The sequence below is a fragment of the Myodes glareolus genome, chromosome 17 (genome assembly GCF_982192425.1).
Source record: "Myodes glareolus chromosome 17, mMyoGla1.1, whole genome shotgun sequence".
NCBI lineage: Eukaryota > Metazoa > Chordata > Mammalia > Rodentia > Cricetidae > Myodes > Myodes glareolus.
This window is the reverse complement of record NC_142042.1, coordinates 32,281,469-32,296,299: the sequence shown is the minus strand read 5'-3', so window position 1 is coordinate 32,296,299 and position 14,831 is coordinate 32,281,469. Positions and strand designations below refer to the sequence as shown.

The following is a 14,831-nucleotide window of genomic DNA, read 5'->3' as shown; positions in this document are numbered from 1 at the left end:
AGCAGCATAGTTGCTTCTTATATAAAGAGGAAAACCTAGGCACAGGTAGATGTCCTCAGGGAAAATTGGAAAATTTTTGGGAACTTGGACTTCATCCGTGATAAAGTGTGATGTGCTCTGAGGGCAGGGAGGAAATGAACAAAGGAAACCTCAGAACCAGTAGTGGCATTCTTTGTCTATGATCTCAGTACTGTGGATTGCTAAGGTAGAAATATCACAAATTCAAGACCAGCCTGAGCTACATGGTGACTGTGAGTCTCTGTTAGTTGCTTTTCTTGTCACATTGACAAAATGTCCAATAACATCAATTCTTAGCCAATAAATAAATAAATTGCACTGTTTATAGCTGAAAGCAGCCCATTGAGGCAATGAAGGCATGATGGAGTCTAGCAGTGCACAGCTTGGTGGGCCAGGAGACAGAGGAATTAGAGCTAGCTCCCTGCTTCTTCCACCATATATTCATCTTGGTCAACCAGGCCATGGCATGATGACATTTAGGGTTGGTCTTTCCATCCTCATTCAAACAATTCAGCAAATATCTTTATAGATATAACTTAGAGGAATAGCTCAACCTTCTAGATGCTTCTAAATCCACTGGAGTTGCTATTTTAACAAATTGAAAAAGGGAGGAAAGATGTAAAGAAAGATGGTTTACCGAGATAATTTCAGAAACCCTTTTTACAGAACAACAAGGAATAGAAAGACATAATGTTAGGAAAATGATCTGTCTCTGAGAGAGGGAGACTCTGCATGGGCTTCTGTCAGTGAGCAGGTATGCCTAGAGACTGAGCTTGTTTGTAGGTGAGACTAAAGAAAGGATTATCAGTGAATAATTACCCCACTTCAAGAGGAAAACAATAATTTTAGGGTTTGGCCTGTCTATGTTTCAGCCTTTCTATTGAATTGGTCAACATAGTTATGATGGAGACTTCACTTTTTGTTAACTAAAGATATGCTAATAATTAAGTGATCTTAATTATTTTTCCAATGAGAAGTTGTCTATATCTAATATATTCTTACCCTACATCTCTTCCACTTAACAGCAACACTGTTTCTTATTCTCTCAGGAATGTATCTCAAATATGGAAATAATTCTCCCCAATCTTAATTATTTAATTTTTAGTGAAGTACAGCACCAATATTTTGATTCCATGGCTGTCAGAGGCTGTGACAACTGAAAATGATGACGTAAGTCTTGGGTGTTCCGTTTCCCATCAATCATTTGCAGATATGTTCTTGTCATGCACCAAACTGACCACAGAAACACTTCCTAAGGGGCAGTCAGTGAAAATAACTTACAGAGACCTTCTTAAAAACTAAAGTTGCACTATTTTCATACTTTATGAACTAAAGTGATCATAAACTATATTCAGCATCCTATTTAATTACAAACAAGAAACTTGTGTCTGCTTTAAAAAAGTTCTAGTAACTTGAATGTTACACTGAATGAATAATCATGTAATAAATCAACTGATTCATGAAAGTTCAAGACCCAGATTTTTTGAGTTGGTTATTTATTCCCTGTAGGATATTCATAAAAATGCAAATAATAACAGAGTTTTATGTGAAAGGGACTATAGTCGTTTGTTAACAAAGGAAGCCATCGAATAAATGAACCCCTTCTGGCTTTTTCTATGAACCATTCACTTTAATAAATATGGGACTAATATAGGAAGAAAGACAAAGGTGTTTTGGATAAATTACAGATACGTTGTGCTTACAGTAGCATTGTTAATATGTTCATCTACCCCAGTCACACACAGAACCAAGGCATTTTCCCACCAGCTCTAACCCATAGCCTGGCACTTGGTGCCTCTGTTATTCTATGATGGAAGAGTGAACTCTGAGAAACAACCAGACCACCAGGAGTCACGGGAGCTCTGTGCAGAGTTCTTAAGGATCAATGCTCTTAGGGAGGCTGGACTTTCCCTAGCTTTTGCGGAAGAGAGGATTCTTAAAGTACAAATAGAGTCAGAATCTGAGTTGGTGTCGGTTTCCCAAATGCTCCCCGAAGATTTGTTGATTGAAGCCTTGAGAATAAACATCCCTATCTTATTAAAATATCTCATCAGTGTATGTGGATTGTATTAGGCATAAGTGACAGTGAAAGACAGAATGTTGGAAGTCACTCCACTGCGCAATAAAGCCTGGGTAAGAGATCTTTACAGATGTGTGCAAAGCAGAAATGTAATAGGCAGAAGTTACAAAACAACACTGCCATGTAAGGAGGATAAAAGTAATAGTTCAAAGCATGTTTTTATATAACTACTTTTTCAGTGAGGGTGAAACAGTAAGAGGCAAGTAGAGGAGAAATAAGGAAAGGAAAAAACTTGGTAGAGTTTATAGTTCATGAAAGTATTCTTCCACCATTAGGGTCTGGATGGAGCCTGACCACCTGAAACAGGCATGGGACCCACATGAGGCTAGCCAGTTTCCAGCTGATAATTCCCCAGTGACCTGGAAGAGAAGGGTGGAAAACTGAGGAACAAAGCAGATGTGCAGAGGCACAAAGAAAATGCGGGTTTGAGCTGATGAGGTCTCATGAGAACAGAAGGCATCCTGCCTGCCCATGAAAACATTGCCCTTCAAAATGACGCAGGTGGCATGATGTTTTCAAAACCTGTGTTTTAGTTATTTGGATGGAGGGGATTTCATTAGCATTGCTTTCCGTTTTGAAGTCTTGTCTTTTGCTTCAGAGAATCTTTTACCTTTCTGCCTTACTCACTGAAAAATAAAATTGCTTCATATAGTCCATGTACCAACCCCCCCCCCCGAATCGCTTTGTCCTGGTGAGTGTATAGCAACAGATTTTCAGACTAGCTCTGTAACCATAAGCTGCATGCAGTAATTTTAATTTAATTTTCTTTTCAACATTAAAAAATATCTACATTGCTAAATGCATAAGGCAGTAACTTACTGCTTGTTTTGATTTATTATTATCTGTTTACTTAAGTTCTGTAGGGAACAAGCATATTACAGAATAAGAAGAGATCTGCACAAGTACCTTGTCCTGTCTTGAATTTTAAAATTAAAATAATAATTTTTAACAAAAGAAAAGAGCATAAAAGTACCAAGAGCTGTTTTCTGCCTTCTGCCCCTGAAAAGACTCTGTGAACTGCATTCTCTGTTTCTGTCTCTTTGTCCTTTCCTCTCCCCCAACACCATACACATTCTTCCCATCCTCTCTCCTCTCTCTTTCTCTCTCATCTCTTTTTTCTCTCTTTTCTCTCACTCTCTAGATAGACATAGATAACACACATACATACACAAAATTTAGCTCCAGAGATAAAACCAGCTTCAGATTACAAATTTGAACTAACTTCCTGTGTGACCTTCAGTAAGACCAAAATAAAGCCCTTTGCATCTTATCTTCCTCAGCTGTAAAGAAGGGATAATAAATTGTCTTGCCAAGTTACATTGAGGATTAGAAATAATCTATGTTGAGCAAATGCCTGGAATGTTAAAGGTGATCAATAAAAGTTGGATATTATATTCATTGGTACTGAAATAATGAGACAATATCTTGAAACTCAGCATAGGGAAAGTCTAAACAACTACTACCAGAATATAAAATAGAAAATGCAAATGTTTTGTCAATATAGTTGCAATTAACAGGCAAGGTGGGAAAGGTGCCAGGGAAAGGTTGACAGCAGAAATACATATAAATGGAAAGATCCAAGGAGATAGAACACAGTCATAAAAAAAGACAGTCTTCTAAGTTGTGAGCACTTGGCCAGAAGCATAACAAACCTGTGGGAAGATCTGATGGGATGTAAACTAGTAATATTAATGAAGCATTTGGAGCAGTGGGTATTCCACCATCTTAGCACCAGATAATCGCATTTATAACCTTGTATCTATTAGTACAATATCTGAGAATTACATCAATTTAACTAGTTTTATTATTTATCAACTATGGGGTTTTCTATCTATCTACCTACCTATCTATCTATCTATCTGTCTGTCTGTCTATCTTTCGTGTGTGTGTGTGTGTGTGTGTGTGTGTGTGTGTGTGTGTGTGTAAAAGAGAGAACTCTTTTATTATTTTCCATGGGTAGCACACATGGAAGGAAAAGGAAGACCTGTGGAAAGCTGAGTCTCTCCTTTCATCATATGGATTCTGAAAAATTAAACTTAGGTTATTAGGCTTGGTGACAAGCCCCTTTACTCACTTAATCATCTTCTTAGCCCAGAAAGCTTTTCATCAGTTTTAAAGTAGAAATCAGGGCAGGAAAGACATGCACTATAATAAGTGAGCCTAGGGTAGCCTTCTTGAACATACAATCAGTCTGAACCTGCTCCACAATGATTATGTCTTCTGGAAGTCTGGATGTAAGGCTTCAGTCTACAAGCCTTTATTTAATATCTCATAGGCTAGACTGTAGCAATGAAGACTGCAGATGGCCTCATGCTCAGAGAATTTACAGTCTTGCAGATGGACTTCTGATAAACTATAGCAACAATTCAACTGCAGGAAATGATTGGAATATTGAACAAAATAATTTTAGGTGTTAAAATATGAAGAAAGTATGACATAAAAATATAGACATTGCAGGAGGAAGATGGTCTGTGGTCACAAGGGAAGGAGATAGACCTATTGATTGTTCCTTATAACATAATCCAGTGGTTAATTAAACTCCCTTTGTTCAAGATGTATTACTAATAAGGCAAAAGGAAAGAAAAGGCTGATATGAAATAAAATAATATCGACTTTCTTATATATCACATGATTTTATTATTTTAAAACTAGTAATGCATCTAATGGATACAAAAGCCACATATGGTAGAAACTATTAATCATTGCTTTGCAAATAAGGAAGCTAAGGTTCAGAGACTTAAGAACATTAACTAAAACATGGCAAGCCCTCTGGGTTCTTGTTCTTACTGACTGGGCCGAGGGAAGTTTGAAGTGGGTATTAGCATAAGGCAAAAAAAATGCCAAAAATTTGATTACAAATTGTTTGAAAATTTGGGCATTGAGCAGGACAATGAATTATTCAAAGTTTCTAAAGCAGACTCTCCCATTTCTCTGATAGAGAATGTAGCGTGACGGATGCACTAGGTGGTCTGAGCGATCTTAATCCCAGCAGTGCTGCTGGGTGTGGTCCATGAGCAGGTCGACGTAAACCATTTGTTGCTGATACACCAGGGAGAGAAGAAGCATATGCAAGGGGTACATTAACTTTATTCCCTGAAGATCACTGGTTCTTTCAGCTGTGTTTTTAGTACAGCTCAAAGCAAAATATTCCAGTTGAAGCAAGGAGTATATTGATCCACATTCCATTACAAGATCCGTATTATTACTTTTTTACAGAAAAGAACTTTGAAACACATTATGCTAAAGTTTGGGTGTTGTGCAGTGGTGTGAAAATATACTTGTTTGAAGCGAGATGGAAATGTGATTCCCAGCCCCTTAACTATGCTAAAGAGAGCATTGTAGGAAACAGACTTCGGTTCCAGACCATAATCTAGTACCTTGGGTCAGAAAGTTCTGCTGCCTACGGTCTTTATGAGTGTAGTCAGGCTCCTTTAATTATAGAAAACAGTAACTGAAACCACAAAAATGGAGACAAAAAGATGGTGGCTTTAGCCTTAAAAGGGAGTCTTTATTTCATTTGTCTCACCTTCAGTTGTTTAAGAACTTTTCACCAGAAGGCAGCTTCAGGAGAGATTGAAAAATATAATCTCTAGTTTGGAGGCTTGTGTACTAAGCACAGTAAGGAACACTCCATTATTAAATAAAATAAAAAATCATAAAGATGAAAGAAAGCCGAATTTTCTTTGCCACCATGGAAAACATTGCTAGAGAATTAAGCTAAGCCTAGACTACAGAAGGTATAAGATTGGATAACAAAGAGAATATTGTAAGAAACAGACAATAGTCAATGTAAAATGCAATGTCTTCTCTTTATATATTTTAAAAGAAGGAATTTTGACTTTAACAGCTTGCATCACTCCACTTTTAGCTTTTCTATAGATGAAATTATTGGAAAATCCAAGAGATATAGCTTAAACTTTTCCAAAGTAAATTATCCCACACTTCTATTGTCTTTATGAGTTACTGGTATTTAACCAAAAATGGGCCATATATATATCATTGTCCCTCCCAAGACTCAGAAACAGATCAAGACAGTAGAGAAAGTTTGTAAGAGTCAGAAGTAGTAGGTGACTAGCACCAAACTGCTCTGTGGATCCAACAGGCAGTTGCAGGTATGAGTTCATAGTGTGCGTGCTAGTTCTTATGTACCTATCATTACCACAGTGTGCATCTACAAGACCTGTTCAAGATCATGCCAGACAAAGCACTAGCATGGATGGGGCGATAAAAATGAATTCTCACCATGCCTGAGGAGCGATAGGAATGGATAACTACTAGGGGAGAGAGTTTTTTTCTGGGATCCAGGCTATGAGAGGCGACATATACCCCAGTAGATGGTCCTAAATCCGGGCAGCTACAGGCAGCACTAAATTAACTCAGTGGGTTTTAAAAACAGAGGATATAATGTTGGGAAAGAAAAGGGGTGTTGCGGTGTTGCGGAACTATAGGGTGGGACATGGGAATGAATTGAATCAGGGCACATAATATGAATATATAAAATCTTCAAATAAAAAAAGGGAAAAGACATGTGACATTTGTATATTTATGTTTCATGGTAGTATCAATAGGAGGTCAGGGGGTAAAGTTCATTTAGAACGTGTGCATCTTCAAACCGTATGAGGTTTGAGTGGCTTCTGCCATAAACAGTATTCTTTAGAGAGATTGACAGAGGCAACATTTTGCGGGGAAATCCATAAGGGAAATTATGGATAGACAAAAGAGAAAGTTCTAAGTGAGAATGTGACCTCATCAAAGTGTAGCCCTGCCTTGCCCTCATGGAAGACTATTCATATAGATACCTGTGCCTTCTGAGAGGAGTGGGTACATTTGTACCCTCAAATTAGGCATTGGATACGGACCACCAGTGAAGAGCAGGAGGGAGATGCCCAGCTAAGGGCAAATTTCCAATCTGCCCTCCCCCCACCCATTTACAGATGAAGGCCTGGGAGGTCCAGTTGCCTGAAGAAGCTGTGTGAAGCAGCACGGTTGCCATTTCCAGCAGCCAGAAAAACATCCTCCACGGGAAATACCACACGTCCGGTCACTTTCTCATATCTTCTCATGGTTCACTACAAACAGGCAGTTTTCACAAGATTTCCAACAACCTTCTTCCTAAGGAAACCCAGAAGAAGTTTGCTGTGAGGATCTGTAACCCAGTTGCTACATTTTGTGCCAACGCTACTGTCAATACATTCTCTTCCCCCCTTCTCTTCTATTCTGGACCTCCTCACTTTGGACTCTCGCTTTCATTACTAGAAGTCTCTCCTGGAGTCTCTGGTACTGTCTCAGGACCAGATGCTGTAGCAATAGCTATGTTCTGCACCACTGGCTCTCCTATTATGAATTTCTCCAGGCATTCTATCAGAGAGGCAGTGCCAGAGCAAACAAAGATAGTTCCATCTGTGAGGCAAAACCAGTAGTAGACTCTGTTCTAACTGATATCCAACACTTCTCCTATCATGATTGCTGTTCCTTACATTTTGCAGGTAGCTAAGTATGGAGCACCCAGTGACCTAGCAGTCTGAGTGTCCTATTCTCAAAATACAGTGTCTATTTTACTTACGATGATTGGCTCAAACAGACCTCCAAGTGTAAAGACCTCCAGGTCTTCTAAAAATTTGCTCTATTACCCTAAATTCTGCCCATTTAAAGGTTCTGTTAAGTGGTAATTGTAGGAACAATTTCATATAGAACTACACTGGAGCAAAAATCTATTTTAGGATGCTGCCAAAATATGTGTCAACCCTCCCACAAACCTCACCTGATTATAGAAACCTATCATGAAAGTCAGAAATGAGAGACTTGAGAGGCATCCATGGGAAAATGCAGGTGACAGGGGAGCATGGGAATCTTGTTAGAGATACTCAGATATGCTAAAGACCAATCCCTGATATATCACTTCCATCTTATAAAGAAATGTTACTGGATATATCTAGAATTCTGATTTGCAGAACATGAATACAAGTTTCTGATGAGGAAAATAATCATATCATTACATTATCCATTGGGAAAGTCTCTTTCTTCCAGAGCTTGGCCATATATGAAACTGTTTGAGTTATCTGCTTCAAATGATAGTCTGTGTCATAAGCTCTAAGGGGTATGTGACATGCACTGGGACTCATTTCAATGGTTTGCCAGACATTGTGTGGCAATGGATGCCACTGTGTCTCAAGTCTTGTAGGACACGTGGCTGAAACCCATTCTTTGATCTACGGCCACATTCAAAGATTTCTACAAATATTGCTGCCTCTTACCCCCAAAGGACAGTGATCAAGCATTCTGCTTTCATTTTAGCAGTAAGGGATGAAGATGTAAAATTCACCTCTGCCACAGGCAGGATGTTTCAGCATTATTCACATGTCTTCACCTCTAAAATTTGAACTTTGTGTTCAAAGTTCCATCATGTCTCTATTCTGGTCTGGACTGGTTTTGAGACAGTGTCTTAGCTAGTCTTGAACTCATAATCTTTACAACTCTGCTTTTGTCACTGAAGTACCTGGGATCACAAGAACATATGGTTATTCAAGTTTTCACCCTCTCCAGTGCCTTTCTCTGAGCCAGGCAGCCAGAGTGTTCTCTTGTTTTTCATCTGGTGCAAAGAACATCATGCCAACGGGCCAAGGAGAAGCTGTGTGCCACCTCTGAATAATATGAGAAAAAAGCTTGACACATTTTGAAAAATATGCCAAAATGTTACTTGGAGAAAATAATTTTACCAAATGAATTAAAAGTTAAAAATATATTTAAAACCATAGTGCCATATATTTATAATCCAAAGTACTTGGTAGGTCATTTAGTGCTTCACCCTCTTATTTTTTGAAATGAAAAATTAAATTGGTGAGATTAAACAAATTTACTAATAAGTGTTGAAAGAACATAAAAAATTTCAACCTGTTCTCTATTTGGAAAATGGAGGTTTATTTGTGCAAACATTTCTTGACAGACCTAGCATCATTAATTGGATAAACATATACTCTCTCCTAGAAAGAAGGCAATATGGGAAACTGATTTTTTTAACCTATATTTGGCAATGTGATTGGAAGCATCATAATTCAAAACAACTCATCTAACAAGTAATACCTTCAGAAACATTTTCCAAAGAAAGCCGTCTTATATTGAAAATAAAGTACCCAGCCTCTAAGATACAGATGTTTCAGTGCTGAAAACAAAACAAACAAACAACAACAACAACAAAAAAACAGAAAAGAAAAAGAGAGGCTGTGAAACTAGAGTCAAGGGAGGCTCAGTCAAGTGAAAAAAACTTTGATGCATAGACACAGCTAAAACACAAACCACAGACAGAGCAGAGTCTCCGTTATTATCTGCCATAAATCACACGAACATCGCAGCAGGAATGATTCGAGGCTGTGGTTTACGTGGCCTTGGGTAGGGGACCCAGCTAATCACTGCTTGAGGAAAGGAATTGAGACTCAAAGAGCCAGAACAGGATGTAATACCCAGCTCTAGGAGATCAGGCAAGAATCTCATCCTGTCTTACTTGAAACATGGTTAAGACGTAGCAGCCAGGGTTCAGGATTCAGTAAGACGTGTTATTCTCTCTTGCAGAATCCGTGCGATGACAAACGACACAAAGACATCTGGTCCAGGGAGAAAACTTGTGATCATTTACCAAAATTCCTTGTAATTGGGCCTCAGAAAACAGGTAAGGCCAGGCAGTGGTGTTTTTTGCTTTGTCATTCTGACGTATTTGTGGCATCACAGTATGGGGTTTTGTGACCTATCCAAGTTCATTGTTGGACTACTGTACCTCCTTGTGGTAGATCTTTTATCTTACAAGCCTCAAAAAGACCCTGCTGTGGCCATTTATTAGACTTGAACTCTGGATGCTTTCGCCGTGGAGTTTAAATTTGTTTAATATACGTATCAAAGTTTTGATATTTTTTAGGTTAAATGTCAGCGTTTCCCTGGCTTTTACTTTTTGTGACTTTGCCTAATTCATCCCTGAGTAAAGTCATGAAAAGATGACTCATGACGCAGATTCAGGCAGTACATCAGCATTGCGTCGATTCCTGTTCAGAACTGTGGTTGCTATTGCTCGCAAATTACTTTATATGTGTGTTGTTAAAAATGATCATTAAGTATTAATGTGCTGTAGGCTTGTTTTCTGCTATGCCCCAGGCTCCCCGGGCTGTTCTCCTTTGGTATTTTCTTGTGTACTGAAGGACAACTGTGTAAGGATGTAGTAAAAGAGAATGAAAGTGTTATGCCAAAGAGATGACACTTTCAATTAGAATATTTTATGTTTTCCTCAGTGTGTGACAGTTTTATATACTTTGCTTATACCCTGATTAATTAAAGTTTTTATTGAGTTGCTGTATCTTGAGTTCACTACTTGGACTTGAAGCACCCTCATCAGGGAGGGCCCGAACAATAACACAAAACAAACAGCCACGATAAATAAGCTGCGACGAAGACATTTGTAATCCATGCAAGTACATCTTTTTAAAGGTTGTGGGCAAAATTTCTTTACAGTTAGATATTAGTTGTTGAAATCTTTTCTTCCCCTAGGAATATAAATTGTACTACAACAGAAAATTAACACATGCAGGATGGGTAGAAAGACAACACATATTTTCAAATAGATCTTGTTTTTGTTGTTTAAAATGTGCATTAATTTCCTACCAACTCCCTACACCACTGACAACTTGAGAATAAATAGCAAAGAAATAAAACATCCCTGTGTTGTAAAATTTTGTTAAAAAATTCATTTAAGGACAGATCCTCTATCATTTGTCAGTGAATATTATTGCTGTTTAGTTATGCTAGAAAACCACACATTATTAACTATAAATCATTTTCCTCCTTATTATTTGTATTTATCAAACCAATATGTTATACCTTTAGATTTTAATATGTGGCCTATCAATGTGACAATGATAAAGCTTCTAGTTGTTTTTTGTTGTTGCTGCTGATGTTCTTTAACTTTCTCAATGAAATAAGGAGTTAAAGCAGAGGAATTACACTTCAATATTCATATGGCGTGAATATATTATTTAACTTAAAAATGGTTCTAATGATTTGAAAAAATTCAACCACAGATATTAGCAAAATGTCCACTGCTGCAAGAGATTGCAAATCTCCTGAAGGGAAGTCTCATGTACCTTTTAATTACCCACCCTGGAGGACACTTAAATTTCAGCAACCTAAACATGATACGATCACTTCTTACCATAAATATCAAGTACAAAACTGGGCTTTGAACTCCTCTTTTTAAAGTTATTGTGAGACTAGGAGGAAATGAGATCCGATTTTCCCGCTACTGAAACCGAGATGAGACCCTATGCTGTGATCAGCCAGGTAATGACAAGGGACAGACGGACAGAGAAGCCTGGGAATTAAGGCAGCTCACATCACGTCTCCAGTTTCAACTAAGACAGTTCTGCACCCTCATGCTTGGAAACAGTGTTACCAGTGTGAAAAGGATGTCTAACAGCATCACACTTTGAAGTGCAATTTGTTCCGTATTAATTTCTCATAATTTGCCTGGCTTAGTCCAGCACATTAAAGGTAAAGGGTTGCTTGAGATTTTTTTGAGTATTGCTAAGACAAAACCTTTTCCTCCAGCTCCACAAATTGCATCAAAGGGATTGCACAACAGGCAGCTGGAAAGAATCATAAAAACAGAGCACAAAAATATAAACATCTTTTGGCAGCAGACATAGAATTAATGACTGGTTTTAAGAGGACAAAGCCAAGCTAGAGTGTATTTTCTCTTTCCTACCCGAGGGGACAAGAGGTCACTTCACATCTATTGAAACCTGATGGCATGAAGGTGTAGGGCTCAGATCACAAGGACAGATCTGGGCACAATTTCACAGCCAATGAATGTTTAAAAAAAATCTTTATTCTAAGTGAGGTCATAAAATATCTATTATTGAATATTCAGCAGTAACTTTAAAGCGTTCCTTTATTTGTGCCCTGATCCAACCATGCTCAACTCCTAACAGATCTTAAGCTATCAATTTTCTCAATTTTCTTGTAAGTCTAATAAAAACCCCTCAAATCTCTTGCACCCCTTCTTTCTCTTAATCCCCATCATCATGTAATTTTTAAGTCTGAAAACACAACTTAAGAGTCCCCTGGGTTTCATATCCCTCCCCATCTTCCTGTCTGAATCTAACACTTTTCTCTGGAATGTGTGGTCCTTCTCACACATTCTCCTTTGTGATATATTGTTTTCAGGAGCAAATCAGATTCATTCTCTGAGACTCCTCTCATAGCTTTAATGACTTTAATTTTTATTGCATTTGAGGTGTTTCCTCTGGGCTGGCAGTCAGCTTCTTATCAAGTTGTTTTCACCTCTTAACCACCTTCCTCATTCTCTTTCTCCTTTCACAGATTTATGTCAGTGATTATTTCTTAAGTAATTAACATTCAAATAGGTTTTAGATTTGCCTGAGGATTGTTTTCCATTTAAATTCTTGGGCCCTTTCCCTCCACTAGAATGGAAATAAGTGGTGGTTTTCCCAGGGTCAGCAGATGTGAGATCCTGTACACCAAACTTGCACACCTCTGAAATTACAGTTCTAGATACTCAGCAATGGAAACTCAGACCTCCCTGATTTTACAGCTTGAAACTGTAGTTGCTCAGGTCTGAAGAAGAGGTGAACCTTTAAAGTCAGGAGCCAAGCACTGTGTAGCTGTCGGCCACAGTTTCCTAATGTCAGGACGTTTTGAAGCCCTCTGGAACTTCAAAGGCAGTGAGTCTCACTGTTTCAGTGATTTTGGCTCTTTTCAGTTTTCTCTTCTCGGATTATCTTCTCTCCAGTTGCTTTCCACTATTTCCACCATTTTTGTAATTTTCAAAGAATCTGCTGCCAGACATTTTTTGGAACATTTTAGTCACCTTGTGATAGCTGAATAACCAAACAGTGGGCTTTCAAAGTCAGTATCTCTGAACTGGGTAGCTAGTGTTGTGGTATCTAAACTTTGAGTGTTAGAAACCTCACTAATATCCTCTTGGGTAACTACCTGGACTCTTTCTAAATACTGGTGTCTAGAATTGGAAGCCCAGAATTTTATTTATATTTTTTTGGCTGTTTGTTTTTCTTTGTGGAGTGTGTGTGTGTGTGTGTGTGTTACCATGTCAGTTAACACTAGTCCTCATGAAAAAAACTAGGCAATGAAAGACAGCTAAGGAGTCTGCTCAACTGGTGTGGAGACCCAGATTCAAGCTTGCTTTCCACTAGAGACTCTCCAGTCACCATGCTATAACCTGTATACTTAGAGGCCTAGTAACATCCTTTTTTTCTATCTGTCTTTGAGACCAACAACCAGTCCACATTACCTTTGTAGACTATTACTTCTTAGGTGTGCTTCACCTATTCAGATTGACACATTCCTTTTAGTATCATCTTTAGAGTCAGCATAGTAGTTGTAAATTACTTTTTCAAGTTCTCACTTATTTCTCTTTTAATTTTAATTGATAGTTTTGCTAAGTATAATAGTCTGGGTTGATAGTTGTGATTTATAGGACTTGAAATATGTCTTTGTAAACTTTATGGTTTAAAAGGTTTATTTTAAATTATCAAATATTCAGGAAGATATTATGTTTAGGAAAGTGTTACTACATAGCAGTGTTAATTATTGATTTTCTCTGTTTTGTGGCATTTCTCTATCCTATGTCTTCTATTTATAAAATACAACCTTCCTGTCTTCAAAAGTGTAACCTAGGAGATTGGAACAAGTTTCCCCTGATTGATTTGATGACATTATAATTCAAGTGGACCTCACAGATATGTACATAACATTTTACCTAAACACTGAAGAATACACATTCTTTTTAGCAATCCATCAAACGTTCTCCAAAATTGAACACATTTTAGAACATTAAACAAGTACCAACACTTTCAGGAAAACTGAAATAACAACATGTATTCTATCTTACCACATTGAAATAAAACTAGGAATTGACAGCAATATAAATGATAGAAAAACATAAACTCATAGAGACCAAACAACATCCTCTAGGATATTAACTGTGTTGTTTCAAGTAAGAAATAAACCAAGAAAGAAGTTTTTAAAATGCTTAGAATTTAATAAAATTAAAAACATAACATACCAAAATATATAGGGTACAACAAAGCTTATATTATTGTAGGCCTATATCAGAAAATATAAAAACTCTCAAGCCAAAAACTTAACGATGCATCTTAATGTCTAAAGAACTAAAAACAACAACCCAGAAAATTAGGAGAGATGGCATATTCAAAATCAGTGCTAAAAGTCAATAAAAATAGAAATAAAAATTTCAAAGACCCAATGAAATAAAGAGTTGATGCTTTTAAATGAGCTACAATATTTTCTTTAAAAGTAGGCAAATTTACCAAAATAAATAGTAGAGGATTCTATTTAATGAAATTTTATTTAAAAAGGGAGAGACTTCCACAAAGATTGAAGAAATTCAAAGAATCATGAAAACATACTTTAAAAATCTGTGTTTCAGCAAACTGGGAAATCTAAAATAAATGCACACAATATAATATGTGCAAATGTATAAAAATATGCCAGATATATATTATATAATGTATGTGTACAATGCCTTACCAAAGCTAAATGAAATAAATTATTTAAAAATGCACATAGTATTTGATATAATAAAAGTGGAAATTAAAATTCTCTCAACTAAAATTCCAAGGATCAGATGGATTGCATACAGAATTCTACCAAAACTAAAAAAGAAGTTACACTAACACTTCTCATACTATTTCAT

The 14,831-nt window shown here is 37.2% G+C and overlaps 1 protein-coding gene across 1 annotated transcript in view; it reads left to right on the top strand.

Moving 5' to 3' along the window:
- The window catches only part of Ndst4 (N-deacetylase and N-sulfotransferase 4), a 309,646-nt gene that overhangs the window by 268,600 nt on the left and 26,215 nt on the right, over positions 1 to 14,831 (top strand). Inside the window, exon 8 of the mRNA XM_048456956.3 lies at positions 9,665 to 9,761. Within this exon, the coding sequence (XP_048312913.2) occupies positions 9,665 to 9,761 (97 nt within the window). The remainder of the gene's footprint in view (positions 1 to 9,664; positions 9,762 to 14,831) is intronic.